Genomic DNA, 27,815 nt, shown 5'->3' with positions numbered 1-27,815 from the left:
CCACTTGCAGTCAGTCTACCTGCCCTGGCCCTGCAGACCAAGGGCCAGCCATTGTACCTTTCATACCACTGCCTCTGTGAAGAACCCTGGCCTGCCCTTGCTCCTCTCCCTCTATGCTCACTCCCTGTGGACAGAATTGAGTTCTGTCACTCACATTCAGGGGGCAGTATTAAGGGTGGTCACCGTGAAAAGACATAATGGAGACCACCCATGAAACTGATCATACACTGGGAAACTCTGGGGGAACTTGGCCTATTGGGGGTAGTGGACCCATGTTGAGAGATACCCAGTTTCCCCCTTTGAAATTAATTACTATCCTGATTTCAGCAATAACTCTTCCTAGTGCAAAGAAGTTGTTTCTTCCCCTTCTCAAGAGCCCTGACAAGCAAGCACTGGGGCTTGGTTCCACAAACTTTCTAGTGTCTTCTCACTCCCCAAACACTAGGCAGGTCATGAAGGTGCATTCGGAAGCTGAGGAAGGAAGGGCCAACACTTCAAGGCTAACTCTAGCTGCACTGCCAACTGACCATGACTCAAAAAATCAAAATCAAGCCTAAAACAACAAACCAAGGTAGTTCATGACTGTAACCCCAGAAGGCCACGGTCAGTGGCAACTACCTAAGCAGTCTGTGGCCAGCTTGGGCTACATGGGGGTGGGATTACGGACAAAAACAAAAAGAAAAAAACTAGAACAACAATAAAAAGAGTTGCTGCACCTAGGGAGTTGTGTGCCAGTGGGTACCTGTGACCATTAGAGCCCTTACCATCACAGCCCTGACATCAGGGCTACGATTAATATTGGGGACACAAACCCCAGAAGACTGGGCTTGCTGCCACCACAGGAGGACCTCGGGCAAGGCACCGCCAACATTTTAGACACGTGGGGAAAAAGCAACCCTGCTAGAAGCAGGTCCCCTCCTAATCAGAACCCTGGCCTGTGTGGGCACGCCCACGCGGACACGTTCCAAGACAGCCCCGCCACCGCGACCCCCTGTGGACACTCGCACAGGCGCCCTCTCCGCGTGCACCGCCCACGACCCCACCCTACCTCCCGCTGCACTCGCCGCGCCCCTTGTCCCGCGTGTCAGAGCCCGTGTCCGCGGCCGGAAGAGCCTGCTGGGTCCACGCAGCGCAGCCACCATCGCCGCCATGGTCCGGGGACCTCAGGCGGTCAGGGCTGCCCTTCGCACTGCCTGAGCGTCCGCGCCTCGGGGTCGGACCTGTGCGCAGCCTTGACGAGGTGAGTGGTGCCCCGCGCGGAGCTCGGACTCGGGATCAGAATCTGCATGCACCAAACTGGGACTGGGGTGAAGGGCTCATACGTGGGAACTGGGCCTGACCTAGGAGAGCGCGAGCCGGCGCTGGGGGATGGGGACACTTATGAAGGGGGTCTGATCTTGGCTGGGGTGTCGCTGAAGGGAGGCAGGTCTCCACAGTTCTCACGGGGAACTTGAGTATCAGTGCTGTGGTGGAAGATATGTCCTTCGGTGGGGCTGTGGAGTTGGGCTTAACCTAGATAGAATGTAGCACATCCAGGGCCTGGCCCATCATAAGAGGGTCTGACTTACTTAGTTGTTGGATTGGGATGCAAACCTTAGGGTCAAAGTTACAGGGCTCAGGGATGGTCAGTGGAGTTGGAAGCTGTTGATTTTCAACAGGGGTTCTTGAGAGAGGCCTTAGGATGCCCCCGGGTCACTCCTTGCAAAAGAAGTGCTACCCACCCCCCACCCCCAAAGGGACCCCTTGGAGCTCAGGAGCACTAGGGCAGGAGCACTACGGCAGGCTTTGGGTGTGTGCTAGACAGTGTGATAAAAAGAGAAAGTCTTCCAGCCAGGGATTTTTGGGGTCCTTGCTGGCCCTCCGAGCCTTGGAAGAACAGTGGGAGCTGCCACTTGTGGGAGCTTGTGGTGGAGTAGGGCCCTAGAGGACAGCTTGTCACAGAGAAACAGCATCACCCTAATTAATGGGACAGATTTTACCTAGGAGCTGTAGGGGATCAGCTGAGTCATCTCCATTTGAGCAGAGGTGACAAGTGGGTGGTTTCTGGGGAACAAAGGAGCACAGAATCCAGGAAGGGAAGGGAAGGGTGCTTTATACAGACTTTTCATGGCTTTGCTGCTGGGCTAATTCCCATGCTCCCACAGAAGCTGCAGAGCTGCAGAAGCTTTGGGGTCTAAAGTTGCTCAAGGGATGCAGCCATGAGCTCTCAGAGATGAGGCTAAACTTTACATTTTTAAAAGGAGCTTGGCTAAATGTGGCTAAGCCTCCAGTGTGTGCACCCAGTAGAGGACCCTTTTCCAGAAAGGGAGACGTCCTTCCTATTGAACAGAAGTCCATTTTCTGTTCCATGTGAGGGTCATTCTTAAGAAGACAACAGAAAGGTTGGTGTTAGCCACAAATCAGTCTTTTTGTTTGTTTGTTTTTCGGGACAGGGTTTCTCTGTATAGCCCTGGCTGTCTTAGAACTCACTTTGTAGACCAGGCTGACCTTGAACTCAGAAATCCGCCTGCCTCCCAAGTGCTGGGATTAAAGGTGTGCGCCACCACCGCCAGGCAACAAATCAGTCTTTGAGTTGTATGTTGAACACATTTCTAGATGCCAGGTGCCAAGTGTCTTTGAGATGGCTGTTGAGGAGCAGCCTGGAGGCTTTACCAAGTTATCCTCTGAGTGTAGGAGGTGGAAGTGTGTGAGCACACGGTTTCAGGCGTGATCATTTCCTGGAGCACTGTGTGCACCTACTCAGTTGAGGACTTTCCCTCGTGGCCCTTGTAACCGAGGCAGAAAGTTGTCCCCAGAGTATTTGGTGTGTTGAAATCTGATGTTTCTGTCAGGTTCTCCCTCAAGCTTTCCCAGATCGTAGTAGGATAGGAGAGCCGCATCAAGCACTGTTCCCAGCAGGACCCAAAACCATCAGGCTTTTGTTCCAAAGATCAAGAAATTAGGAAGGAGAAGAATTGTGAACAGTTTGGAGAGTTGTGGGCAGATATTAAAGCCAGATGTAGCATGTGGATATATTTACACGCAGCTTAAAAGATGAAGCAGTGTGTCAGCACACACCTGTGGTCCCAGCACTCAGGCAGAAGTGAGAGAAGCATGGATTTTAGGCCAGTGTGCTACATAGTGATTTCCAGGCCTGCCTGGGTTACAGACCCTGCCTTTGGAGAAAGAGAAAAAAACTAAAAACATCAGCACTGTTTTCTCCTTGCAAATGAAGATGTAAGACGGTCTTCTGATGTCCATATTTTTATTAGGGGATGAGAGTCCTACCACAGTGAAACTCAAAGTTACAGACATTCTGGCCCCTAAGTAAGTACAAGTTTTATTGTTGATTTCACTTTTTGAAGATTGTCTAAAACCCCCATCAGCCTCTCCCATGTTGGGATGATGTTCCTAAGCCACCGTGCCTGGCTCTATCTGTGTTTGTGTGTGTGAGTATGGGCGAGCGCCTACCATGATGTACATGGGGAGGCCAGAGGACTACTATGGGTGTCTTTTCTCGCCTCCTCCTTGCTTGGAGCAGGCTCTTTTCTCTTGTTTACTTCTGCTTACGCTGTGGTAGCTGGCCCTCAAGCTCCTGGGGTTTTTCTTTCTCTACCTCTCATCTCACAGCACTGGGATTACAAACATGTATTACCATGTTTGGCTTTAAGTGGGTTTTGGGATCAGACCTGGGTGATCTTTCCAGCCCCAGCTGTTTTACCATCATTTGAATGCATTGGGAAAATACTATTCTTTCTCTAGGCAATTTTAGCTTTACCAGCTGTATTGAAGTTTCTTGACTTTTAGCCAACACAAACTGACCCTGGAATAAGGGACTTTTTCCCCTTTTCCTCTTGAGTTTTTCTGACTTCAGAAGGAAAGAACAAAGGCTGGGGAATGGAGCTCGGTTGGTAGAGTGCTTGCCTGGTATGCATGAGGCCCTGGGCTCTATCTCTAGCACTTCATTAAACTAGGCATAGTGGCATATGTCTGTATTTCCAGCACCCAAAAACTAAAGCAAGAGTATGATAAATTCAATGTCAACCTCTTCTCCAGAGCGAGTTTGAGAGTAGTGTGGGCTACAGGAAATCTTATCCCTCACCCCCCACCTCCAAAATCAACAAAGCATGTAAGAAAACGGGATGAAACAGGTAAGTCATAAATCCTCAAAGATAGTGAAGAAGATCAGAATCTGCAATCGGGTCACGAGGGGGAGCAACCGTCATGCTTGAGTTCTCAGCGTCTGGGAGGTAGAACGGCAGGATCAGGAGTTTAAGGCCAGTCTTGGCTACATAGCAAGTCTAAGCCCAGCCAGGGATACATGAGGCCCTGCCTTAATAGAAGAGGAAGGAGAAGAAAAGGAGACCGAGAATCTAGTGAGCTGCCGTACTTCTCTGTTGAAACATGGAAAGTTACGTCCCTTTCCGATAAACATAGAACAGCATTTTGACTTTTTGTACAGTGCTGTGATTGTACCCTGGGGTATGCTAACCTCTGAGCTCCTGAGCACAGCCCAAGATTATTCCTGTTTAAAAAAGATTCTGCCAGGCGTGATGGCGCACGCCTTTCATCCCAGCACTTGGGTGGCAGAGGCAGGTGGATTTCTGAGTTTGAGGCCAGCCTGGTCTACAGAGTGAGTTCCAGGACAGCCAGGACTACACAGAGAAACCAAAAAAAAGGAGAGAGAGAGAGAGAGAGAGAGAGAGAGAGAGAGAGAGAGAGAGAGAGAGAGAGAGAGAGAGAGAAAGATTCTAAGCCCAGCGCAGGTGGCACGTTCCTTTGATCCCAGCACTCGGGAGTCAAAGGCAGGCAGATTTCTTGAGTTCAAGGCCAGACTGGCCAGTAAGTTCCAGGACATCCAGAAATACACAGAGAAACCCTGTCTCAAACAAAACAAAACAAAAAAACAAAACAAAACAAACAAAATTTAGGTTCTAGAGAGATGAATTAGGGCTAAGAGCAAATACTGCTCTTTTAGAGGTCTGTTTGTTAGGACCTACTTCAAGGGACTCATGACCCTCTGTAAGTCCAGCTCTAGGAGATTGGACACCCTCCTCTGGTCTCCATGAGCACTCACACACAAATAGTCACACAGACATATAAATCAAAATAAAAAAGAATTGTAGCTGGACATACTTTTATTTCCAGCATCCAGGAAGCAAGGGCAGTCAAATCCTTGAGTTTAAGGCAGCCTCAGGAACGTTAGGATGCCTTGACCTTGGTGAGAGCAAGGTACACCCAGATTTATAGAGGATGTCCGCATGGGGGGATGATGGCATATTCTTGGATGCTTCTGAGCCTTCAGAGGTCTTTTAAAATTCCTTATGGACCTCTGAGGCCCATGCTTTACTGGTATTAATAGGCAGGCCATTTCTAAGAAAGCAGAATGCTTTTCGTTGTATTTATTTATTTGTTGTTATTTTGATTGTTCTAGACAGTTTCTCTGTGTAGCCCTGGCTGCCCTGGAACTCACTCTGTAGATCAGGCTGGCCTCCAATGCAGAGATCTGTCGAGGCGTTCCAGTGCTGGGATTAAAGGCGTGTAACACCACCTTGCCTTTGCATTTTGGTTTTTGTTTGTTTGTTTTAAGGGACAATATGGAGGTTGTTTTGTTTTGAGTCGGGGTCTCTCCATGTACCCTGATAACTTAGAGCTGTGTAGACCAGGCTTGTGAACTTGCTGAAATTCTCCTGCCTCTGCTTCCAGAATGGTAGGATGACAGATGCTACCATACCTGGCCAGCAAAGTTTTCAAGAAGGCTTTGTAAACATTAGCTCAATAAACTCAGACTTAGTTCCTTGAAGCTCTCTGATTCTGGGTGATGGGTCTCCAGCAGGACATTCCAGGCAACAACAGGCTGCCTGAAGTTTCCAACTGTTTCCTGCTGGAAGAGAACAGACCCAACTGCAGCTCTGTAAATAACTGCTACCATGAAAGGAAGTACTTGGGAAGTTTGTTGTTGGGAGGGATCAGACAGTGAGAAAAAGATGAATGTTTCAATTTAATTTAACAAAGTAAAATTTACTGAATAGTTATGAGTCATGGATAGTTAAAGAGAAACTAGTTCTTTTTATAACCAATAGATAAAAAATAGAACCCTAGAGAACAACAGTGTGCTGAACCACAGGAGGCAAAGCTTAGCCATCTTTTCATTTTATTCACTTCCTTATTCATTTTAAATTTTTTTTTTGTTTTTGTTTTTTAGACTTTTTTTTTTTTTTTTAGAAATTTTTAATTTGGGGGTAGTTTGGACACTATGAAGACCTGGTTGGCTTTGAACTCACAGATCAACCTACCCTCCTCCCAAGTGCTGGGATTGAAGGCTGAGCTACTCTCCAGCCCTTGTTCCTGTAGTTTTATTGTCATATATTGACTTTTGATCTGGACCAGCAGGTTGTCCTTCAGTGGCAGGATGCTGAGGAGGAAGGATCAGAGATAAAGAAGACAGAACAGGTAGCTCAGAAGTTATGCATGAGCTATCTCTTATACCTAGCAAGTTTACTAAGAAGTACACTAGCTTATGGACTTTTGCAGGGGGACATGGGGCAGTCAATGGGAAGCGACCATACAGTGGGACAAAGTCAGCAGGCCCTTGAGCAAGCAGTGTTGCCTAGGGAAACACAGGATCTCTCAAGGGTGTCAGAGACCTAAAGCACATAGCAGCCTTAGGGCTGAATACAGCAGTCATTCAGCAGGGGGTGTGTGGGTGAGGGAGGTTACTTTAAAAGTCAAATTCCCAGGAAATAAAACCTTACCTCCTTCCAGTCCCTGACCCGAGGCGCAAGTATAGGCCTTGCCAGCCTGCCTCTGGGCAAGGACATAGAGCCAGGTTTCTTTGTCTTTTCATTAGGGCCTCTAAGAAAGCCTTGGGTTGGCCTGGCTCTCAACAGATTATACATGGTATATTGATTATGTATATATTTGTGAATATAAACTCTGTGTGTGTGTGTGTGTGTGTGTGTGTGTGTGTTGCTGAGGACGGGACTCAGGACACTGCGCATGCTGCACACATGCTTTTTACTGAAGTGTGTTCTCAACTCATATATTTAGATATTGTTAACATGGATCTTACAAAAATAAACTAGGAAATAAATAGTTACAAGTTCATCACATGCCAGCATCTACCACAGATTAGTACAGTACATGATTTCATCATCTCATGACCTCTAACGGTATTTTATGATGATAATAATGTGTGTGTGTGTGCGCGCGCGCGAGTATGTATGTGTACGTGTGTACATGCCTTGGGTGTCATTTTGCAGGGACGAGGTATCTTGATGTTTGAGACAGGGTCCCTCACTGGCTTGGAGCTCTCCAAGTAGGCCCAGCTGACTGCCTAGTCGGAGGATCGTCCGTGGCTACCTCCCTCTGTGCCTAGCTTTTTACATGGATTCTGGGAAATAAACTCAAGCCCACATGCTTGCATAGCAAGCATTTTGCTAACTGAGCCAGCTCCTGGTACCTTTTTTTGGGGGGGCCTGGGGGGCACAGTCTCTTTATGTTGCCCTGGCTGTCCTGGGCCTTGCTATGGAGACCAAAATAACCTTGAACTCACAGACATCTGCCTGCCTTTGCCTCCTAAGTGCTGGGATTAAAGGTGTGCACTACTACACACATTTTTTTTTTAATGTTGAAAGAATATGTTCATTAATTTATTAATTAGATGTGAACTTTTTAGTCATTCTGTACATTTAAACATATTTAGTTAAAAGATAGAGATAGACAGCTTATCTTGCCTGGCAGACAGTTGTGGATTTGGACCCAGCAGAGAAAGAGCAAGAGCAAGGGGTATGTTGCACATCTGTAACTCCAACACTGAGAAGGTGAAGGCAGGAGGAGGAGCAGGTCATTATTAGCTACTGGAAAATTCAAGAACAACCTAGGCTGAGTAAGTCCTTGTCTCAAGCAAAAAAAAAAAAAGGAAGGAAGCTGAGACGATGGCCTGGTGTGCACTGTGCTTGGTGTGCACTTGTGGGGACCTGAGTGCAGAATGCAAGAACCCATTAGAATACGGGCAAAAGGGCCAGACATGGTGGCACATGCCTCTAATCCCAGAACTCAGGAAGCAGATGCAGGTGGAGCTCTGTGAGTCTGGGGCCATCCTAGCCTACATAGAGAGTTCTGGGACAGCCAGTCCTACATAGAGAGACCATCTCAAATTACTAAACCAAACAACAGCAAAACAAAATAGTGTTCACCAGCATCTCCAGGGATGGAAGGTCCCTAGGCTGATCTCCAGAGCTCACTGCCCAGCCTGGCCAGCTATCTACAAGCTCCAGACTCTGCTTAAGGGGTGGGGGGGTGGGGAGTGGGAAAGATCGAGAGCAAAAGGGGAAGCCCATTGTCAGTGTCTGGCTTTCATACATACAGTCACACCCATGTGCAGGCAACACACATGTGCTTGTCTAGTTTGGTGCTGGGGTGGAGTGCAGGGTCCCAAACAACAGTTAATTACTTGCAAGCCTCATCCCAGCCCTCCAATTTGTGTTTTCTTCAGGTGGTTGCTTTGGTGGGTCCCTGAATTCTTAGAACACCTACAAAGGTGAGGGGTCTCAGATCTTAGAGACCACCCAGAGCTGAGCAGCCGGAGAAGTGAGGACCCTGTCTGGTGGCATAGGCAGGAGTGGAGATTGGACTTGAAAGGGAGTCTATGAGATGAAGCTGGATTGCCCAAGGAAAGGTCCACGCAGTGGAAGGGTGAGGCCAAGGCTGCCACATGGCTCGTTGTCCAGTGTCAATGCCTGCAGTGTACGCAGGGCTCCAGGCTCCATCCTAGTGTCCTCCCCATAAACCACCCCACTTTATTTTTTTGAGACAGGGTCTCAGTGTAGGGCTCATTGATTCAGTAAGGTTGGCCTAACTCCTGGGATGGGCCAGTGTAGTCCCTATCCCCCACTCCCTGCCTCCTGCCAGCCAAGTGCCAGGTTTTTATTGTGTTAGGGATGTAAACTCAGATCTGAATGCTTGTGCTAATACAGCTAAGCAACCGCCCCCCAGCCCTTCCCCACCACCACAGGCTCTCACTCTGTAACCAAAGCCGGCTTGGGACTCACTGCATAGCCCAAGTTAGCTTTACATTGGTAAGCTTCCTGCCTTTACAAACTCTGGTCAAATCATGGTGAACAGCATGGGTGTAGCTGGTGGAGTGCTTGCCTTGCATGCTCTTGAGGTTCTGTCTTTAGCACCAGAAGGGAGGCGTTTTCATCTGGGAATGTGGAGCCTGACCACTGTGCTGGAGGTGGCTGAGCTGAGCTTACTATTACTGTCTTGGGGGCTGGCTCATTAGGCCTAACTACCTATATCCTGGATGGGAGCTCTGTGTTTCTTGGCATGTTTGTGGCCAGCAGGTGCCAGGTGCTATGTAACCTCGTAACCTCTTGTCCTGCCTTGTAGGATCTGTGAGACTTTCATCCCAGCTTACAGAGAAAAGAATTGCTCAGGACCTGTCCTAAGAGCAGGTTTGACTCTTGCCCCGGAGTTGCCCTGGGAGCCTCTCTTCTTAGCCTTCGACTGTTCAGTTGCCAGAACATCATGATCTCAGAGTTAACCTATATGATTGTGCTTTCCAGAACTGGGAGTTGAGGGCACAGGGCAGCGTGTGGAACGCAGTAGACCCTTGGGAAAGCCTATGCCTAGATGTGGCCACAGCAGCAGCCCTGGCACAAAGCCTCTGTACCCCAGTGCCATTCCTGCCGCTCCTTCTGGAGATGGCAACTGGAGGTGCCCACATGTAATAGGGCATGGGGGTGGCACCTAGAGGTATCAAGGGGCAAATGGCCGCCACCTGTTTTGTTTTTGTTTTTGTTTTTAAAAGCTGGGGCTGGAGAGATGGCTCAGAGGTTAAGGGCACTGACTGCTCTTCCAAAGGTCCTGAGTTCAGTTCCCAGAAACCACGTGGTGGCTCACAACCATCTATAATAGGATCCGATGCCCTCTTCTGGTGTGTCTGAACGACAGTGATAATGTACTCATATAAATAAAACAAATAAATCTTTTTTTTTTAAAGCCAAACAAAAATTTTTGTAGCTCTGGGGCATTTTTGTAGCCCTGGATGGCCTGGAGTGCACTATGTAGCCCAGGCTGGCCTCACCCACTCTTGACCCTCCTTTCTCAATCTTCTGTGTGTTGGAACTTCAGGTGCATACCACCAAGCTGTCTTCACCCTCCCTCTCCTTCCCTCCTTTCCTGGTTTTTCTCTTCCTCCTACCTTCCCTCTCAGTCAGAGCAGTTCAGAAGCCTTGCTGGGGCCTTGCTGGGGCCTGCTGGGGCCTTGCCGCCCTCCCCTCACAGCTACAGGATGAGTCCCTGGTTCCGTCTAGTACCTACCTGGTTCAGTGAACCCAGGAGTCACAGAGGCGAAGGAAGACTGACTCCCCTCCACACACATACCCTGAAAAGCTGTGAACCTTGTGAAGGTTGTCTCCCCCCAACCCCACTCCATGCTGTAGATAGTGACTCTTTCTTCTTCCACTTAAAGCCGACTCTCCCATTGTTCTCACAACGCCCCCTTTACTCCCACCCACCTCGAGGCTCTCTCGGGTGACAAAGCTCATTCTGGCTGAGCTCCCTGCTCCTTGATCTAACCGGAAGTCAGAGGATTCTAACCTAAACCTGTGTGTGCATGCGCATGTGTGCACTTGTGTGCATGCAGGCTGTGTCCTAGGAACTTAGAATCTAGGTCACACTTCTCACATCCGAGAACTTGTGTGCTTTTGGACATGCCAGGGATATATGCCAAACACGGTTCAGCAGAAGCAGCCTTTGTGCGGTATCACCAGCAGATGATTAACGTTCCTTCCAGGCCGCTGGCACTTGTGTAAATAACTTTAGGATGAAAACATCAGACTTGGCCATTTGTCAGGCAGAAGGGCGTTCATGGTGTTGTGTAATTGTTACCAGAACCTTCTCATCATTCCACGCTGTCACTCTGTATCCAGAGTGATTCCCTATTCCCTTCCCTCTGCTCCCATAGCTACTCAGTTTCCAGTCCTGTGCTATTTGCTAGCCTGCGTCTGGATGATTTTGCTTGCAGGCCCATCCCTGCTGGAGCATGGGTCTGTACTTCTCACCACAGCAACACACACCCCATTGTGGAGTGTCCTGACTGGCTCAGCTCAAACAAGAGCAGGCAGATATCTAAAGACCTGCTCCAGGTCCTGGCTACACAGCACTGCCACGTGCATACCCTCTTGTGGGAACATAAAACTGTTTCCCCCAGTTTTCACCTAGTATGTCAGGGGTCTTTTTTTTTTTTTTACCAACTTTATCGTCTTACTTTAAAATAGAAATTAAAAAAAAAAAAAAAATCAGGCCTGATAGTGCAGATCTGAGAGCCATTCTCTTGGGAGTTGTAAGAAGATAGAGAGTTCAAGGCCAGCCTGAGCAACTTAATGACAACTTGTCTCAAAACATGTGGGTGGCAATGCAGCTCAGTGAAGCCCTGTGTGTTGCCCCTGGTATCTTGCCCCAGAAAAATGCTCTTTCCATTGTGGCTTTGATACACATTTCCTTAGTAACTGTAACTAACAATGTTAAGACGCTTCACAGAAAGGCTTTCCGGACAAAGCTTGTGTTTCCCAGGCTGTCCTTGAACTCCCGAGGATGATCTTGATCTTCTGACCATCCAGCCCTGGATGTCGGGATCATAGGAGTGTTCTGTCATGCTAAACTGGAGTGGGGCTGGAACCTAGGGCTTTATGAAGGCGAGGCAAACACTGTCACCTGAACTGTATCCCAGCCTCTCCTCAGTGCCCTAGTTTTAAAACACTTTATGCATGTTATGTTAGACAAGCATTTGATCACAGAGCTAACACCCAAACCCTAAAAGCCCTAAAAGCCCTAAATCCTCTTTTCCTTTTTTTTTTTTTAAGATTTGAAAAAACTTTTTTTATTGTTTTGATTGATTTATTTGGGACAGAGTCTAGTATGGCCCAGGCTGACCTCAAACTCATGATCTTTTTCAGACTCTTAAGTGCTAGAATCTCAGATGTCATAATACTCAACACTATGATTTAATTTACCACATTGTTTTAGTTACTGTAGCTTTGTAGTTAGTTTTAAATAAGGAAGGTAAGTTTTTCAGCTCTGTATTTCAAGATTAATTTGGCTATTTGTGCTCCCTAGAGATTCAATAAAACTTAGCATGGATTTCTCTACTGGGTAGTGCTGAGAATCTTAACAGCATAGTATTAACAATGTTATCAACAGCAAGTCTTCCATTCTGTCTCGGTTACTGACATGTCTTCATTTTTATACTCTCTTGATCAACTAAGATCAACTAAATGTGAGATCTGCAGAGCCCAGCCCCTGCCTAGAACTCCTAAAGAGTTGATTCCAGGAGCCTGCAGAATAGGCTCAAAGCTGTGGAGCCACCCCAGCACTGTTTCCATTTCCTCACTTGCACGGTTTTTTGTGAGTTTTGAGAAACAGGCTGCAGTGTGGCCATCAGCCTCAGTATTGAGCTTACTGTGTGCACTCCCACAAATGGCTCCCCTCTGTGAAGCCCAGGAAGTAATGACTGCGAGAGTTGGCAGTCGCCTCCTAGTTGCTCCATCTCCCATGGCCAGGTGGGCATGGCTCCACCCACTCCTCACAGTGCACAAAGCAGAGGAGGGCAGTTTTCAACTGAGCACAAGAGCCTTGCACTCTGGGGATCCCCCTAAGGAAGGAGATGAGTCTTTTGGAAGGCAGTGGGGGCTGTATTAGGGTTCTCTAGAGGAACAAAACTGATAAAATATCTATATATGAAAGATTGTGTAGATAGATATAGGTTTTTCAAGACAGGGTTCCTCTGTGTAGCTCTGGCTCTCCTAGAACTCACTCTGTAGGCCAGGCTGACCTTGAACTCAGAGTTACATCTGCCTCTGCCTCATGAGGATTAAAGGATTAAAGGTGTGTAACACCACTGCCAGGTTTAAATATGTGTGTATGTGTGTACATACATACATACATACTTAGACTGACCTCAAACTTGATTGTACTGTCAATGTTGTGTAAGCTTCTAAGCTACCTCTCTAGCTGAATTTTGGATGGATGGATGGATGGATGGATGGATGGATGGATGGATGGACAATATAGCTCATTGACTCACACCCCAATGCTACTTCTAGTATAATAATAGATAGCATAAACTAAGACACCCAAGCGCGTGTTAGGAAAACTGAGCCACAGAATGGAGGAAAATGAGGCCGGCGTCAGATAGTCCTGTAATGCCCATAATCCCAGTCCGCAGCCTTTCAGGCAGACTCTGGAGCCTGTTCTCACTTTGCTGCACCCACTCTTGGCCTTCTCTGGTAAGCTGCACAGTAGCCACAGGGACCATTGTCCCCTGGATAGTTTCCGTAGGTTTACATGTGTGCTCTGTAACTGACTGCTGGTGTGTGATCATGGGAAGCAATGTACTGAGCAAAGCAACTCTGTCCTGCTTCTCCCAAAGTACGTATGACATCAGGGTCTCTGACTGGAGTGATATCCACACTCTCTGAGACTGGGAATGTGCTGGAATATCTGCACCTTGGTCATTTCTAGGTCAGTTTCTGTCAAAAATTGACCAAAAGACAAATTGAGTTCCTCAGAATTTCATACAGTTTCCATGTCTGCTCAGCTCAATAAGAGGTGGAGTCCAGGCCCTTCCCAGAACAGATCATGAGGGTAAGAGCTGGATGTGAGATCGCTTGACTGACGGAAGCCCATGGGTATATAAAGGCTCAGGCCCAGTGTGCATGCAGAGCGACCACGTGAGCACTCTGCCTTTTGGAAATAGGTGACATGAGTGTGTGGGCTGTGGAGCCTTAGCTTTGAGGTCTCTCTCCTGAGACTATCCTGAAGCAGCCCTCACACCTAGGGCTTGGACCTGCCTCCTTTAAAGACTCTTCCACAAGCCTTCCCAACCTAGATCAGCACTCTACCCTGGAAGGAACTGTAAGTGGCCACAGACGTGGGTGGAAGCTTCCCTAGCTCCTCTCTCTTGTGTCTTTTTAGGTTGTCACAGCCTTTGCTGTGAACTTAGTGAACCCAGTGTCAGCTGTGGGGACGCTGGTGAACTGCATCTATTAGATCCTGGGCTATGCTCCCCAGCTCTTGCTTACCAGAAGGAGTGTGTGTGTGTGTGTGTGTGCATAGTCACTCACGCTTACCTTGTACGGGGACAGAACTCAGGCCCTTCTGTGTGCTAGATGAACACTACACTACTGAGCTCACCCGCCCTGTGGTTTTAGACCTGCAATCTGAAGCTATTCCTTACTTCAGTGGGGAAGATCCCAGTGTCTCACTTAGTTCCTCTGTGAGTCTTCAGCCAGGTCTGGTAAGTCAGTCAGTGCAAGGCTTAGTGGCAAGAGGAGAGCTCACATTTTATTAAATTTGCACAGCCCTGGAGATTTACACAAGGAGATGTGCCCCAACAAAATGACCAAATGATTATAGGCAGGGTAGTACATGCCTATAATCCCAGCCCTCAGGAAGATCAGGAGTTCAAGACTAGCCTGGGCTGTATAGCCTGGCTGAAGAAAGCGGGTTGGTTGATCAGTAGAGGTTAGTGGTGGAAGTGCTTACCTTGTACACATAAAGTTCCATCCACAACCAAAAGAAAATAAAGTACACAGGGCCACAGCTTTCCTACTTTCTGAGGCAAAGAATGATAATTTTATAGGGGGAAAAGGACATAGATCTCTGGGCGAGGCTGGTGAATTCTAGGGATGTCGCTTGGTAATCAATGCGGGCTGTGAACACAGCTAGGAAATGAGTGTCACTCCAAAGAGATTATTCAGGTCCCCAGCCCCATTAACAGTCTCTGCTTGACGAAGGCTATTTTTTCATCTTGGTACTAGAGAACTCCCACCCCAAGAAATCTTCACATTCTGCCACTTGTAGGAACAAACAGGTCACATGGCCCATCCTGTACCCAGTTCCTCTTTCTGCTAGAAACAGACGGAATGCTGGTTCAGTGCAAAATGACACTGCCTTCCTGGAGGAAATACTCAGGGTTTGGGACCATGCCTCACGGTCCTCTACACAGGACTCCAGGAGGCACACATGTGCCTGCTCTGCAGCCACAGACCAGTGAGCAGGGTGGCTTCACCCATCGAGGCACTGACCCATCTTCATGTAGTCTCTGAACCTTGGACCTCCTTGGCACAGGGACCAATTAAGCAAGCCAAGAACAGGTGGGTAGGCAGGAAGGGCACATGACACGCAGCCTGTCTACCCTGCCCCCGCCCTGCAGATGCTGTTGGCTGCTGTCTCGTTGGGTCTCCTGTTGCTGGCCTTCCTCCTGCTCCTGCGACACCTAGGCTGGGGCTTGGTGGCTATTTGTTGGTTTGAGTTCGTGCAGCAGCCAGTCCACAACCTGCTCATGGGTGGCACAAAGGAGCAGCGGATCCTGCGCCATGTGCAGCAACACGCAAAGCCTGGAGACCCCCAGAGCGTCCTGGAGGCCATTGACACCTACTGCTCACAGAAGGAGTGGGCCATGAACGTGGGTGACGCAAAAGGTACATGGCCCAGCAGCATGCAGGCGACGGGGAGCCTGAAGTGGGTATGGCAGCGCTTATAGGAGAGCCTGTTAGAGGGAGAGAGAATCATGGATCATGCTTCTGTCTAGCCCCTGTGGACACTGAATCATTTACACTGAAAAAGGCCAGGTAGGTGGGTGAGAGGGGTCCCTGTGTGTGAAAGTCCAGTGAACTCTCCAAGGGTGTGTGCAGCAGTGTCCTCTGGGCTATCAGAAGGCAAAGGGCCTTTCTCAGCAGGTCAGGAGCATGAGAGGAGCGTGTGTTGCTGGTCCGGAAAGGAGTAAGGCCAGAGTTGGGGATGGGTTTCCCTCCCTCTACCTGTACTTATGCGCCCTACTCACCACCCTCAGGCCAAATCATGGATGCAGTGATTCGGGAGTACAGGCCCTCGCTGGTGCTGGAGCTAGGAGCTTACTGTGGCTACTCAGCAGTGCGAATGGCCCGCCTGCTGCCACCTGGAGCCAGGCTTCTCACCATGGAGATTAACCCTGACTACGCTGCCATCACCCAGCAAATGCTGGACTTCGCAGGCCTACAGGACAAAGTAGGGCCCAGTGTGGCAGCTGAGGGATGAAGGGGGTGGGGGGTGGGGGGGGAAGCTGGGCAGGCAGTGGGGGAGGATGATGAGATCCTTGGTCAGCCACTAAGCACCCGCCGTATCTGACACTGGAGTCAAGGAAGGAACCCCAGCAAGTTAGGCACATGGTCTTACTGGCCTATCCTGTAGAGCAAGCAACAGCCAGGGCTGCCAGGGAGACTCAATGCAGATTCCTCTCCAGAGCCCCAAAGAGATGTAGACACAGGTGGGGGTCCAGGCAAGCTCCTGCACGTCACAGTGGGCACAGTTCTGACAGAGCATTGTTCCAGGTTACCATCCTCATCGGGGCATCCCAGGACCTTATCCCCCAGCTGAAGAAGAAGTACGATGTGGACACGTTAGACATGGTCTTTCTTGACCACTGGAAAGACCGCTACCTTCCAGACACACTTCTCCTGGAGGTGAGCTGAACTACCGCCGCTCAGCACGATGGCCTCTGTGCTGTTACTGCTGGGGTCACTGAGCCTTGACCTCTTGAAGAGCCCAAGGGCATAGGTGGGCCCAGAGACAGTCTGAGTTCTGTGGGCTGCAGAGGCCCTGTGGTGAGTGGAGATGAAAGGAAGAGGTAGGAATGTCAAGCCAGGGACTCCCTGCACTGCAAGCAGGGTATTGAAGGGAGTGGGACAGGCACCAGAGACCAGAACACGTGGGTCTGAAGGACCCAGAACTGAGTACCCAAGGGAGCAGAACTGGGTGTCAAATGGGTCTGATTGGGGGTCAACTGGGGCTGTCCACGGGGATGGCAAGCATGTCTACGCTCCCTAGGCCTTTTCAGCCCTCAGCACTGCCCAGCCACCTTCACCTAGCAGGACCCCAGCTCTGACTGGGGAAGCCATCACCACTCCCAAATGACTAGAGTACAAGGGGGCAGGACAGGGCCACTGTGGCTTGGGCAGGATTCAGATGGCTCTGGTGCATGTAAGAACATAGACAAAGGAAAATTCAGGCATGAGCTCACTAGGGTCAGAGGCAGGGATAGCCCAGGGCCAGGAAGTTGTACCAGAGAATCTGTTTTTAACCAAGAGGGCAGGCAAAAAGGAGACCAGCAGGCTCAGTCAACCATGGGAAGCTGGCTCAGACAGGGTCCTGTCCCTGGCAGACACTGAACACGATGTTACCTACTGAGAACAGAAAACAGGCAGCTGAGCAGTCAGGCTCTACCTATACAGGAGAGTCCAGCACAGTGCAGGGAATTGGGCTTCTGCACTTTCTGTGTGTGATAATTGAAGAGGCCTGCTTTTAGAAAAGAAGGGAATATTGCTGTTCAGTAACTAGGAAACTAGCGGTTTTCAGTGCTGCTGCTCAAAGCTGGCAATTAGCTCCAGAAGAGAGGCATACATTGGAAATGGGTACACTCATTTTTTTTTCAGTGTATGATTGTAGGGAACTGAACCCAAAGGAAGAACCTTTAAGAATAGAGATCATAAACTACCTGTTCCCAGGCTTACTGTCGCACACGGACAGTCTCAGTACTTGAAGGCAGGAGGACCATCTGCTGGAGGCCAGCCTAGGTTACACAGTAAGATAGTGTCTCACAAAGCAAGCAACTTGTCTTACCTATAGCATTCTGTACTCTGTCTCCTTACATAGAAGCCCCAGCACTCAGACACAGATGCAGTCTTACCTGGACTTCCCTGGGTGGCCTGAGAATTCTTTCAGGAGGCTCTTGGTACCTGAATACTGGTGGGACAGAGGCTGTCCCCAGACAAGGCATGTTTCCTGAAGGGCAGCATGGGTGCCCAGCACCACAAGAGTGTATACCTTCCTGTCATGAAATCAGAAGTTTTCTGTCTCAGTGTCTGACAGTCAACATGTAACTCTTGATGTTTCCAAGTCCCTGGCTAAGCCTCAGCACCCCATGCTCATCTTGTCCCTTTCCCACTCTAACTGCAGGGCCCCCTTCTGGACTGGGCAGTGCCCTATTCATAGTGAAACACTTGGATGTTGTGGCGGGAGACTATCCCCTGAGCTTACTGACCAGCCTCAGGGTCCCTCAGCCCTGTCATAGTCCACACCCCACCCCCACCCACTAGGGCCAGCTGGAGCCCTGGTCAGCTGTAAGAGCACAGCACTGGTATGTGAGGACCCAGAGCCCCCTGCTTTCTCTCTGGGACAGCAGCATGATGGGATGTTTTTATTTGTGTGTGTGTACCTGCTAGCAGTACTCTTCCCACTGAGATACACTTCAGCCAAGGGCTACTTACTGGATTTTACTTTCCATTTTGGGTTGCTTCCAGTATGTTTGAAGACAAGTGCCTTACATGTCTTACATAGTCCAGGTAGCCTGGAACCATTGATCCTGCCTCAGCTTCCCGACCGCTGAGATTACAGATGTGACCCCATCAGACAGAACTGCTGTGTTATTATCTTTTGTTTCATGATTATGTTAAAAACAACCCCCTAAGCCTCCTGGGCAACCAGATATTCAAGTGTCCCCTTTCCTGGCTCTCCCTACCCCTGCCCCCTCCCACCCCTTTCTTGGCAGGTACTTCAGTTATTTGTATGTTATCAGCTGACATACTTCCCAGAGAGGATAGACAAGCATCCTACATGGGATTCTCACAATCACAGGTTCTAGACCCACTGCTCCAAGGGCCCAGGAATGACTCCCTCCTGCTCAGAGCCTAGCACCTAGTGTCTTCCCTGGCCCAAACAGAAAGTCCAGAGCAGATCCTCAAGGGCAGGGTTGTTGGTGAGGATGCCATAGTCTTGGCATATAGTGTTGGAGGGAAACTGGCGAACCTCCAAACCTTCACTGTGTGGCCCACATGCTCCTCTTGGGCTGGGGATGGATTCGAGGAAGAATAGGAGTTGGAAGTGGTTCCATGGGAGAGCAGCTGCCCATGGATTGCACTGGGTTTGCCAAGCATTCCTGACCCTCCCTGTCTGTCCCCTGCAGGAATGTGGCCTGCTGCGCAAGGGGACGGTGCTCCTAGCTGACAATGTTATTGTCCCGGGAACCCCTGACTTCCTGGCGTATGTGAGGGGGAGCAGCAGCTTCGAGTGCACACACTACAGCTCATACCTGGAGTACATGAAAGTGGTGGACGGCCTGGAGAAGGCAGTCTACCAGGGTCCAAGCAGCAGCCCTGTGAAGTCCTGACCACGCAGCCTGACGAGCTTCCCTCCCAGCTCCCTTCTGCACGATGACACACACTCACTCTGACCCCCTCAATGCTTCTGGGGCCTGTCCTCAGGGGCTGTGGCTCCAGATTGTCACACACTGGCACATTAAAGGTAGTGAGCTCACCATGCAAACCACTACAATAACCCTGGAAAGCACCTGTGCATCAAAGGCTGCATTGAGGCCAGAGATGCAGTAGATCACAGTGCATGCCTGGCACGCAAAAGCCCTCAAGGTGAATCCTCTGCACCCAAGAACAAAAAGGGAGATTTAAAAAAAAAAAAAAATCAAAGCAGGTGTCATCCTGATGGCCTCACTAACTGGAAGAGGAGATTTTTTTACAAGGTTTCAGTGTGGGATCCCTAGGCACTGCCATCACTCAGCAAGAAGTCAGGAAACTGAACATATCCAGATACCATTCGGCTGTCACCAATGGCAGCAACGACTCAGACGGTACTGTCACCAGCAACTCATACCACATTTCATCTTAAGAATGAGTCACAAACTTTTCAGGTATGATGGTGCATGCCTTTAATCCCAGAATCCAGGAGGCAGAGGCAGATGGATCTGAGTTCTGTGCCAGCCTGGTCTACACAGTGAGTTCCAGGACAGCCAGGGCTACATAGAAATACTTTGAAAAAAAAAAAAAGTCATAACCTCTTTTATATTATAAAAGAAATTAAAGATCTAAATATTTGGATATAAGAAATTCACTGAGTTATTCTTTTCAGCTACCACACTGCTCTTACTTGATGCAGAACAGCCTTTGTACTCATCTCTGACTAAACAGGCATGGGGCCACGCTGTCCCCGTTGTCTCTGGGATAAACAGTCTCTCCAGTTCACACCATTGAGGCATGTCTGCCAGGCACCCAGATTCTGAGGAAGTGCCAACCCAAGCTTAAGAGTCACCCTAGCCCCCATCTCTTTCAAGAGGCTCAAGGCCTCAGTAGGGGCCCACAAAGGTCAGCTCCATCTTGTCTGCTCCCACATATGCCCATATCAGTCAGCCGGCACAAAGGAGCCAGGAGTGACAGCAGTAGGAAGTGCCATACCCCCCACACACACACACCCCCTCCCTGCAATGGGACTTGAGGGAACTGTATCTTCACCAGGGGGCAGTGGTGGCTCAGCTAAGGCAGAGGTGTGCCCTCTCCTGGTGAGCCAAGGCAGAAGACAGGCAGTTCTTTGCTGCTTTTTTAATCTTTAAATTTTCTTACAAAATTTCAATTTTTGTTGATAGTCTTATTTTGGTTTCATTTTTAATGCATTTTGTCAGTTTTCTTCATTTTTAAGTCACAAACAGCAGGCACTGAACAGCAGTTCCCCCCACTGCTGCCGGCAGTCAGGCCCCGAGGTTACTTGAGGTTCTAGGCAGATGCAACAGCCAGGGTGGCCCCAGCCATAGGCAGCTTAGGAGGAGTATGCTGCAGAGGGAAGGTGTTCCGGGAATCCAAGGACGGGGGTGCTGGTGACAAGCACAGCTTGCCCCTACCCCCAATCTGGCTGCCTCCTAAACTTCCCTGTCTGGACTCTTTTGGAGCAGCCCTCCCTGTGGTCAGCCTACATGCAGGGTAGTACTCCAGCCACCCTTGGGAGCCCAAGTTCTTTTCCAAGACCCCCTACTTGTCCCATTGCCTGCTCCAGGACCTCCACTCCAGGCTTGTATTTGCTCTTCTGTGGCTGTGCATGGGGACCTCCCCCCAGCCTCCTCTCCTACCACACAGCACCATGACAGTAAACAGCTAACTTGGACCTGGAGAGTTAGAGCAGAAGAGTAGAGAAGAGGGTAGGGTAAGGTAGAACAAGAGGCTTGGCCACCCTGCCACAGCAGGGTGGGGCTCCTGGCTCCAAGACTGGGTCTGCTCAAGATGGCGGGCCCTCTGGCCCTCTTCCAGCTACCTCGATGCGATCCCTAAGAACAAACAGCTGGGCCAGGGCCCTGCAAAGGAAGACAAAGACAGATGCTTTAGTCGGGAGCCCAGATAGATAAGAGGCAACAAAATGTAGCAAGGTGACTTGGGACCTCCATACAGGGAACTGCCTCTATAGGCCATACAGAAGCAGTAGCTGTGGAGTGAGGGATGGGCCATACCAAGACCCTTGACACCAGAACCAGTCCTGTCTTGCTGGTCCTCACAGGGCCCTGTGCTGGGGGTATTTAAGGAAATAGGGGGCCTGTCTCCCCAGGACCCTGATCTCCAGAGACCGGAACAGGGCTGTTGTCAAGTCCTGCCAGAGATCACATAGGGAGCTCAGTCATGCAGCAAGCAGAGATGAACACGGAGCCCTAGTCCAAGGATGGGCAAACCAGAGGAAGGAACGTACCAGGCATGCAAGCTAGACCCAGGAGTCAACAGGCTGAGGCTTAGCGTCCCCCACGGCGTCCACCAGCCTGACCGAGGGCCTGCTGGGCCCAGGCGGAGGGGCCTTCCTGCCAGGATCGGGCTGCAGTGCATGGTGAGTAGGCAGACAGGAGTTAGAAGCAGAAAATAAAAGCAGGTTAACTGCAGCTAAGGGTAGGCTAGGCTGGCTCAGGCTGATTGATGTATACAAGGAAGGGGTGGCATGGAGGGCCTGCCAAGGCAGTAAAAGGAAGCCAAGCTCTGGGGTTGGTTATGGCTCACACATGGATGTACCCAGAGGCTGGTAGAAGCCAGAATACTGGCACACAGGTGGTAGATGCTGCCTTTTCCAAGGGACCACAGTAGATACCTTGCCCATACACATGTAAGAGAAGGGTACATATCCGTTTGCTCGGACTCTCTGGACCTATGCAGCCTGTGGCCAGGCAGAGCTGCCCCTGTCTGCTTCTTTGCGACAGGGGCGTGCACCAGACCCCTCAGCGCTGAAGTCTGATTGATGATGGATATATGGGCTACTTCCTGGGCCCTGCAAGTGAGTGCCACTCCAGCCGTGTCCTCGAATTCTGATCAGGCTCAACACTATCTGGCTGTTCTCTTGACAAGCTTCCCTGGGCACTTGCTTGCTGTTACTCACTCTCAATAGTTCTTTCTCAGAGGTGTCCCCTGTGGAGTCACTGCCCAGTGTCCTCCTCTCCCTCCGGTCAACTGTGGCATAACCATCTGTAGGGTGGAACAGAGCATGGAATAAATGGAGTTCTGGGGAAGTCACCATGGGGATAGGTGATCTTCCTTCAGTCCAGATACAGAAAGCCCTGGGATGGGGGACTTCTGGTCTAAGTGCCAGCTCCAACCAGTCCTGAGGCCTCTAAATCAACCACCTATCTTTTCTCCAATTGACATTTTATCATAGCAAGGCCTTGGCATCGCCCAGGATTACAGCATGAAACCAGGTGGTCCTCCCCAGCCCTCTTGACTGCACACCTGCACTCACCTGGACCAAGGGTATCCATGGGGATCACATCCCGGATGGCTGACTTCTCCCCATCTGCAAGGCATGAGCAGGTATCCATGAGCAGTGTGCAGGCATGGGGAGGGCAGGACAGACATGCTCACCACAGAACAGTGCTCAGTGTCTTCTGTCAGGAGTCTGTCCTATCTCTCTAACCCCGCCTAGCTTGTGCATTAGCAGGTGGGAGCTACCCTTAAGCCTCAGGGTAAGTCTCATGTCCCTCTCCCCTGCTTGTGCTCACCAAGGCTCTTGTCTACCAGTGGCAGTGTGCTGTCATCAAAGCCGCCAGAACTTGGTGTCCCCTTGGGTCCTTTGGCAGTGCTAGCAGACTGAGGAGTCACAAAACACAAGGAAGAGTTAAGGCCTAAGAAACTGGTTGGGATCAGACGTGGCAAAGTGAGAGAGAAGGCGGGGCAGCTGTACCTGGAAGCGTGACTTCGTCCAGCCATCCCTCTGCAGGGCTCCACGCAGCTCCTTGTAGCTCCATACAGTCTGTAGCACGTGTGATGCTGCCTTGGCCTCCCGCACTGACTGGCTGCAGCAGCAGCAGCCAGGGCTGGGGTCAGTGGCCTACCGCATCCCAGTCTCCCTCCATCCCCAAACCCACCCGACCCTCAGCAGGCCCTGCCCTCACCCACCTGGAGGCCACAAGTGCCACCAGGGCAGGCACACCACGGGCCTGAAGGAGGGAGCGAGCATTGTCCAGGCTGTCGGACACGATCTCATGGATGGTGTTGAGCACGGCAACCACAGTATCCTCCTCCAGGTGGGCACTGGGGTGAGCGGGAGCCTGTGCATTGCGAACATTCCGAACCAGCTCTGTCATGGCATAGCTCCCTAAGAGGCAGGGTCAGATATTAGGACATATCTCTACCCTACCCTGTGAGAAGGACTGGCATTCATACAATGAGTATCACCAGACACAACCTCTGCTAGCAGGTTGAGCCTCAGTGACTGGGGAAAGACCTAAGCCCCTATAGCTCAGCGTAGGACCAGCCCAACCAACCACCTGGGAGGAATCTGGTCCCCTGAACTTTATCCTCCCACAGCCTGTTCCCTGTACCTGCCCCATTTCACAAGCCCTGGCCTATCACAGCAGCATCCTCACCGATGAGGTCTTTGTTCCGCTGGTCTAGGGAGAGGTTGCGCAGCGCGATGGCTACAGCGCGCACCACCTTGTCGGTCTCAGACTGTAGCAGTTCCACCAGTACTGGCAGCCCACGTTCCTTGCGCACTGTGGCACGGATGTACGTGGCCCACTGTGAGGGTAGCAGAGGAGGTGACTGCTCAGATGGGGGGGTGCCTCCTCGCACAGCACCAACCACATTGGCCCAGATGGAGCTAAGGGCTCAAGGCAGAACCACTGAGGTATCTGGGACTCCTTCTGTCCAGGTCTGGTCCTCCCTGCCAACCTGACTCCTCACCGTCCAGTTGCCAGCACTGAGGTTTTGCAGGGCACCGGCTGCAGCTTCCAGGGTGTTGAAGTTCCGGCTCTCCGTAAGGAGTGAGAGGTAGAGACGTACCACCTCCGGCTGGTACAGCAGCTCGAAGCCTAGATACAGGGCAATGGCAGCCCAGAGTCATTGTTAGACTCCTCTCCCCACCTCCAGCCCCTTCTTAGTCATTGTTCTGGAGGTAGGGAGCGGGACAGATACTGAAGTCATGTTTAACATCAATTAATGTCCTCATTCAGATGGGCAAACTGATGGTGAGCCGGGGGGTAAAGCAGGAAGATGAGGATACCCCTTAACCCTGGATCATCTGGACGCACATCCAGGAGGAAGGTAGAGCGAGATAGACACTAGGCTACTTCAGCAACAGAACCTACCTTCCCTGGATGTGACCAGGGCAGCACCCTTAAAGACACGGTTTACCTACCCTATCTGACCATAGGGACCACCCTCACTAGTGAGTAAGTAACAAGACTGTGTAGCTGATGCCCATCTCTAGCAACAGGCATCCCTGGGCAACTACTCCAGGCTCTCCAGTAACTGAGGCCCAGCCTAGCAGCAAGGATGGTGGCCAGCAGAAGGCCTCATGGGTAAGAGCTAAGGTGCTTTCAGGCCTGCCTCAGTTAGGGGCATCAGGGTTCTTTTGATATCCTGGGCTTGGCTGGGCCTACCAGGGCAGTTTCTCACTGAGGTTAGTTCCCAGTGCACTCACTGCACAATGTCAGTGGAAATCCAGCAGATATAACAGACAGCAGGGGTGACGTACCCTGGACTGCAGATGTCCATTCTCCCTGGGTCATGCCCCTTTGAAGTCACACAGCTTGGTCACTGTCAGTGTCTCTCCAACCCATGTACCTCTCTCTCACTTGCTGCGTGACTAGGAAAGAGCTTACCTGAAACAACCTGTACATACCGTCTGAACCCTCAGGAGTTACCAGGCCTGGGCCATTCTCTAGGGAACCCCACTCTGATGCATTAGTCTGTTTATGTACCTGACCCTCCAAACCCAGGCCTTCCTGGTCTACTCATGGCACAAAGTTTTGACCCCTGGCCAGGCTCCCCAGCTCTGCCTCTTTATCCATTCACCTTTTGCAGCCTCGGTTCGTTTAGGCAGATCCAGTGTGTCAAAGTTCCGGTCCATCTCTGCATCCTTCTTCCCTGAAACAGAAGGTGGTACGAATTGAGAGGGAGGGAGAGTCCATGACGGACAAGTGTGTGGCAAGAGTTAGGCACAGCCCTCTCCTGCTCAGAGCCCAAAGGGGACCTAAGACACCCTGGCAGAGATGTACTGTCCTCAGAGAAGTCAGGCTAGCCCAGGACAGTGGTGGCATTGGAGCGTAGAACAGCCTAACCATGTCCTGAGTACATAGGCCTCCCTCTCATCAGGGACATTGATGCAGCATACCAGACCACAGTGCAGCAAGGCTGGCCTAAAAGTTCCATCCAAGGAGAAAACTTCCCCTAGTTGGGGACCAGTCGTCAGCCAACCTATAGCAGCCAGCAAGCCACTGCAGATGACCTGGTGTTCCCGCCCTGCTTACCCGTATGTACTTCTGTGCTACACATCACCCATTTCATCTGAGGGGCAGATGGTCCCCTGGTGCTGGCCATTCCTAGGCCCTGCCCACTGTTTGCTCTGTCCCAGTGCTGGCTTGGTAGCTTGTTCTGACTTTGTAAGCAGCAGCCCCTGGGCCTCCCCACCAGCCCAGGGCTACATTCCAGCCTCTGTCATGTCTATGCAGTTGTCATGGAGATGGCTGCCCTTCCAGGGGACTGGGGGGTGGGGCAGGGCCTGAAGGCTGGATGGCATCCCAGCTGCCCTACAGTTGTCATGGAAATAACTGCCTGAGCCTAGGTAACAGAGTGTTACTCTGTTGCCCACTGCACTTGCCAGACCTGGACAGCAGAACAAACAGGGACTCACCTTGATGGAACCACTCCTCTGGGCGGCCGGAGGAAGCACAGGAGAGAGCAGATGAGCCTGAGCAGCAGAACCCTCCCATGACTGACATCCCCACCCATGGCAGGCCAAGCAAGCGACTGTGTGACAGGACTCACTCCAGGAACTCTGGGGAAGGACTCAGTACCGGAAGGCACAGGGCAGAGCACCTGTCACACTGCTACAGCTGGAGGATGCAGGGAACTGAACCTGTACCCTGCAAATGCTGAGGGCACCTGGCCAGGTGAAGGAGAGGGCTGTGCTTTGCAGGCTGCTCTGTGAATAGCCAGGTAGTGTCATTTGTGGGCCCTCAGATCCTTCCCCAGAGGAGACAAAGGTAATAGCAACCCATGACCCACAGGAAAGGGTTAAGGCTAGGCCTGGAGTCTGCATCTTTCCCACTTGCTGCACACCCATGGGGACCGACTGGATGTCATCAGGACTCCAGGACCACTGCCATGGTCATGGAGAGCCCTGAGCCTTGGAAGCAGTGGGAAAAAGACACATCTCCACCTCACCCACCCACCTTTTGCTTTCTTGCCACCAAAGCAGCTGGCGTCATCCTTCCTCCGTCGCTGGGAGGTTGTAGTACTGCCCGGGATCCCAGGCTCTGCCTCCTGGTACCTGTCAGCCCCTGGAACTTCTTTGTGCACGTGGTAGGACAGGTTCCGCATGATGCACACGCAGTTCTCTACTGACTGTGGGGAAGAGGTGTCCTGGTTGAGCAGAAAACACTGGACAAGGGGGCTGCGGAGTGTCCAGACCCTTGTGTGAAGCCGTGGCTAGTTAACAACAGTGTCACTGTCAGCCTAAGATGGGGAGAACTGCCGGAGCGACCCTGTGTCATGTCCCTGTGCCATGTGAGGGACTGTGTGCCTTGTTCTGGATAGTTACAACCTGTTCTCATCTGTGCCATTCTGGGGTACTCCCTGTGACCCTTGGCCTCTGTTCCTGTGACCCTCGGGCTGAGAATTTGGAGGGCAGGCTGGTCCCCATCTGCCCCACCCACCTTATTATCTGTGTCTTTCCTGCCCACAGCTGACTGCAAGGCATGTAGGAGAGCGTCCACCAGCCCTTCGCACTCACGGAGTCGCCGCCGGGCCTCTGCACCATCTGAGCTCACGTTCCTGGGTGGGAGGGAGCAGGACCACCAGTGACTACCCCCATCCCCCATTTTTGTTCCACTAAATTCCCCAGACCACAGGGACTTTTATCTGCACAGTAGGCCCTGCTGGATCTCAGTGAAGGTGAACAGGGTGGCCTATCCCAAGCAGTCAGGCTTTAGCCTTGTATGAGGGGGGTGGGAGTGGGGGACAAGTCCCCCTGCTCCCAGCTGAACTGGAACAGAATAGAGAAGGGCCCCAAGGGGCCAGAATCCATGATATGTAGGTAATTCTGCCCCTTTCCCCCAACAACAGTTCCCAGGACCCTGTAGGGTCACAATGGTACAAAACTGATGGACAGGCAGGACCTCAGGGACACAGGATTCTATCTGTGGGTGTGAGCAGATCTCCACTGCAAATCCCAGAGACTTAGGATGTGGCTCAGGAATGCCTAAACTTTGAACAAGCTGGGATATAAACATGGCAGCTCCTGCCACCCTACAGACAGGCCTGTGCCCCAACCCTGTCCACACCTCAGGCAGCCTGATGTGTTCTTGAAGACTGTTGTCCACTCGGCATCCCGGGGCTTCGAGTCTTCGTTAGGCTCTCGCTCCCAGCCGGAATGGGGCACGATGACCTCATGGGTCAGAGTCTGTAAGCCGTGGTCAATGATGACCATCTTCAGGGGCTCGTAGGATGACAGGTTCCAGAGTGTGCCTGTAATGTGCCTCTAGTTAG

The 27,815-nt window shown here is 51.0% G+C and overlaps 3 protein-coding genes across 10 annotated transcripts in view; 1 reads left to right on the top strand and 2 right to left on the bottom strand.

The window, feature by feature from the left end:
• The window catches only part of Txnrd2 (thioredoxin reductase 2), a 52,031-nt gene extending 50,880 nt beyond the window's left edge, over positions 1–1,151 (bottom strand). Inside the window, exon 1 of the mRNA XM_021184489.3 lies at positions 1,049–1,151. Coding sequence (XP_021040148.2) covers positions 1,049–1,151 — 103 coding nt within the window. The remainder of the gene's footprint in view (positions 1–1,048) is intronic.
• Comt (catechol-O-methyltransferase) lies at positions 984–19,502 on the top strand. 2 transcript variants are annotated; one of them, XM_021184490.3, is made up of 6 exons: positions 1,052–1,240; positions 3,252–3,306; positions 15,200–15,467; positions 15,839–16,032; positions 16,356–16,487; positions 18,986–19,502. In XM_021184490.3, the coding sequence occupies exons 3-6, from the start codon at positions 15,200–15,202 to the stop codon at positions 19,187–19,189; spliced, it is 798 nt and encodes a 265-aa protein (XP_021040149.1). In that variant the 5' UTR covers positions 1,052–1,240; positions 3,252–3,306; the 3' UTR covers positions 19,190–19,502. The 2 variants fall into 2 exon arrangements, with proteins under 2 accessions (XP_021040150.1, XP_021040149.1); XM_021184491.2 differs by lacking the exon at positions 3,252–3,306 and having other exon boundaries at positions 984–1,240.
• The window catches only part of Arvcf (ARVCF delta catenin family member), a 59,032-nt gene continuing 50,696 nt past the window's right edge, over positions 19,480–27,815 (bottom strand). For 2 of the 7 annotated variants that reach the window (XM_029470203.2, XM_029470207.2), the window contains 14 exons: positions 27,611–27,794; positions 26,984–27,101; positions 26,501–26,672; positions 25,960–25,977; positions 25,122–25,193; positions 24,009–24,136; positions 23,693–23,843; positions 23,223–23,421; positions 23,008–23,119; positions 22,826–22,913; positions 22,567–22,620; positions 22,210–22,295; positions 21,538–21,657; positions 19,480–21,151 (listed from right to left, as the gene is read on the bottom strand). In XM_029470203.2, the coding sequence (XP_029326063.1) occupies positions 21,550–21,657; positions 22,210–22,295; positions 22,567–22,620; positions 22,826–22,913; positions 23,008–23,119; positions 23,223–23,421; positions 23,693–23,843; positions 24,009–24,136; positions 25,122–25,193; positions 25,960–25,977; positions 26,501–26,672; positions 26,984–27,101; positions 27,611–27,794 (1,490 nt within the window). In that variant the 3' untranslated portion in view covers positions 19,480–21,151; positions 21,538–21,549. The remainder of the gene's footprint in view (positions 21,152–21,537; positions 21,658–22,209; positions 22,296–22,566; positions 22,621–22,825; positions 22,914–23,007; positions 23,120–23,222; positions 23,422–23,692; positions 23,844–24,008; positions 24,137–25,121; positions 25,194–25,959; positions 25,978–26,500; positions 26,673–26,983; positions 27,102–27,610; positions 27,795–27,815) is intronic. The other 5 variants (XM_029470205.2, XM_029470208.2, XM_085832044.1 and 2 more) reach the window with 3 other exon arrangements.

This window comes from Mus caroli, unplaced genomic scaffold, assembly GCF_978045245.1.
Source record: "Mus caroli unplaced genomic scaffold, Mus_caroli_1 scaffold_17, whole genome shotgun sequence".
Classification (NCBI taxonomy): domain Eukaryota; kingdom Metazoa; phylum Chordata; class Mammalia; order Rodentia; family Muridae; genus Mus; species Mus caroli.
The sequence above is the reverse complement of the archived record's forward strand: the minus strand, read 5'-3'. Positions and strand labels throughout refer to the sequence as shown.

Coding starts and splice junctions, on each gene's coding strand:
- Comt (XM_021184491.2), top strand. CDS start 15,200: ATGCTGTTGGCTGCTGTCTCGTTGGGTCTCCTGTTGCTGGCCTTCCTC. Junction 15,468..15,838: donor GAACGTGGGTGACGCAAAAG/GTACATGGCCCA, acceptor CACCACCCTCAG/GCCAAATCATGGATGCAGTG. Junction 16,033..16,355: donor TCGCAGGCCTACAGGACAAA/GTAGGGCCCAGT, acceptor GCATTGTTCCAG/GTTACCATCCTCATCGGGGC.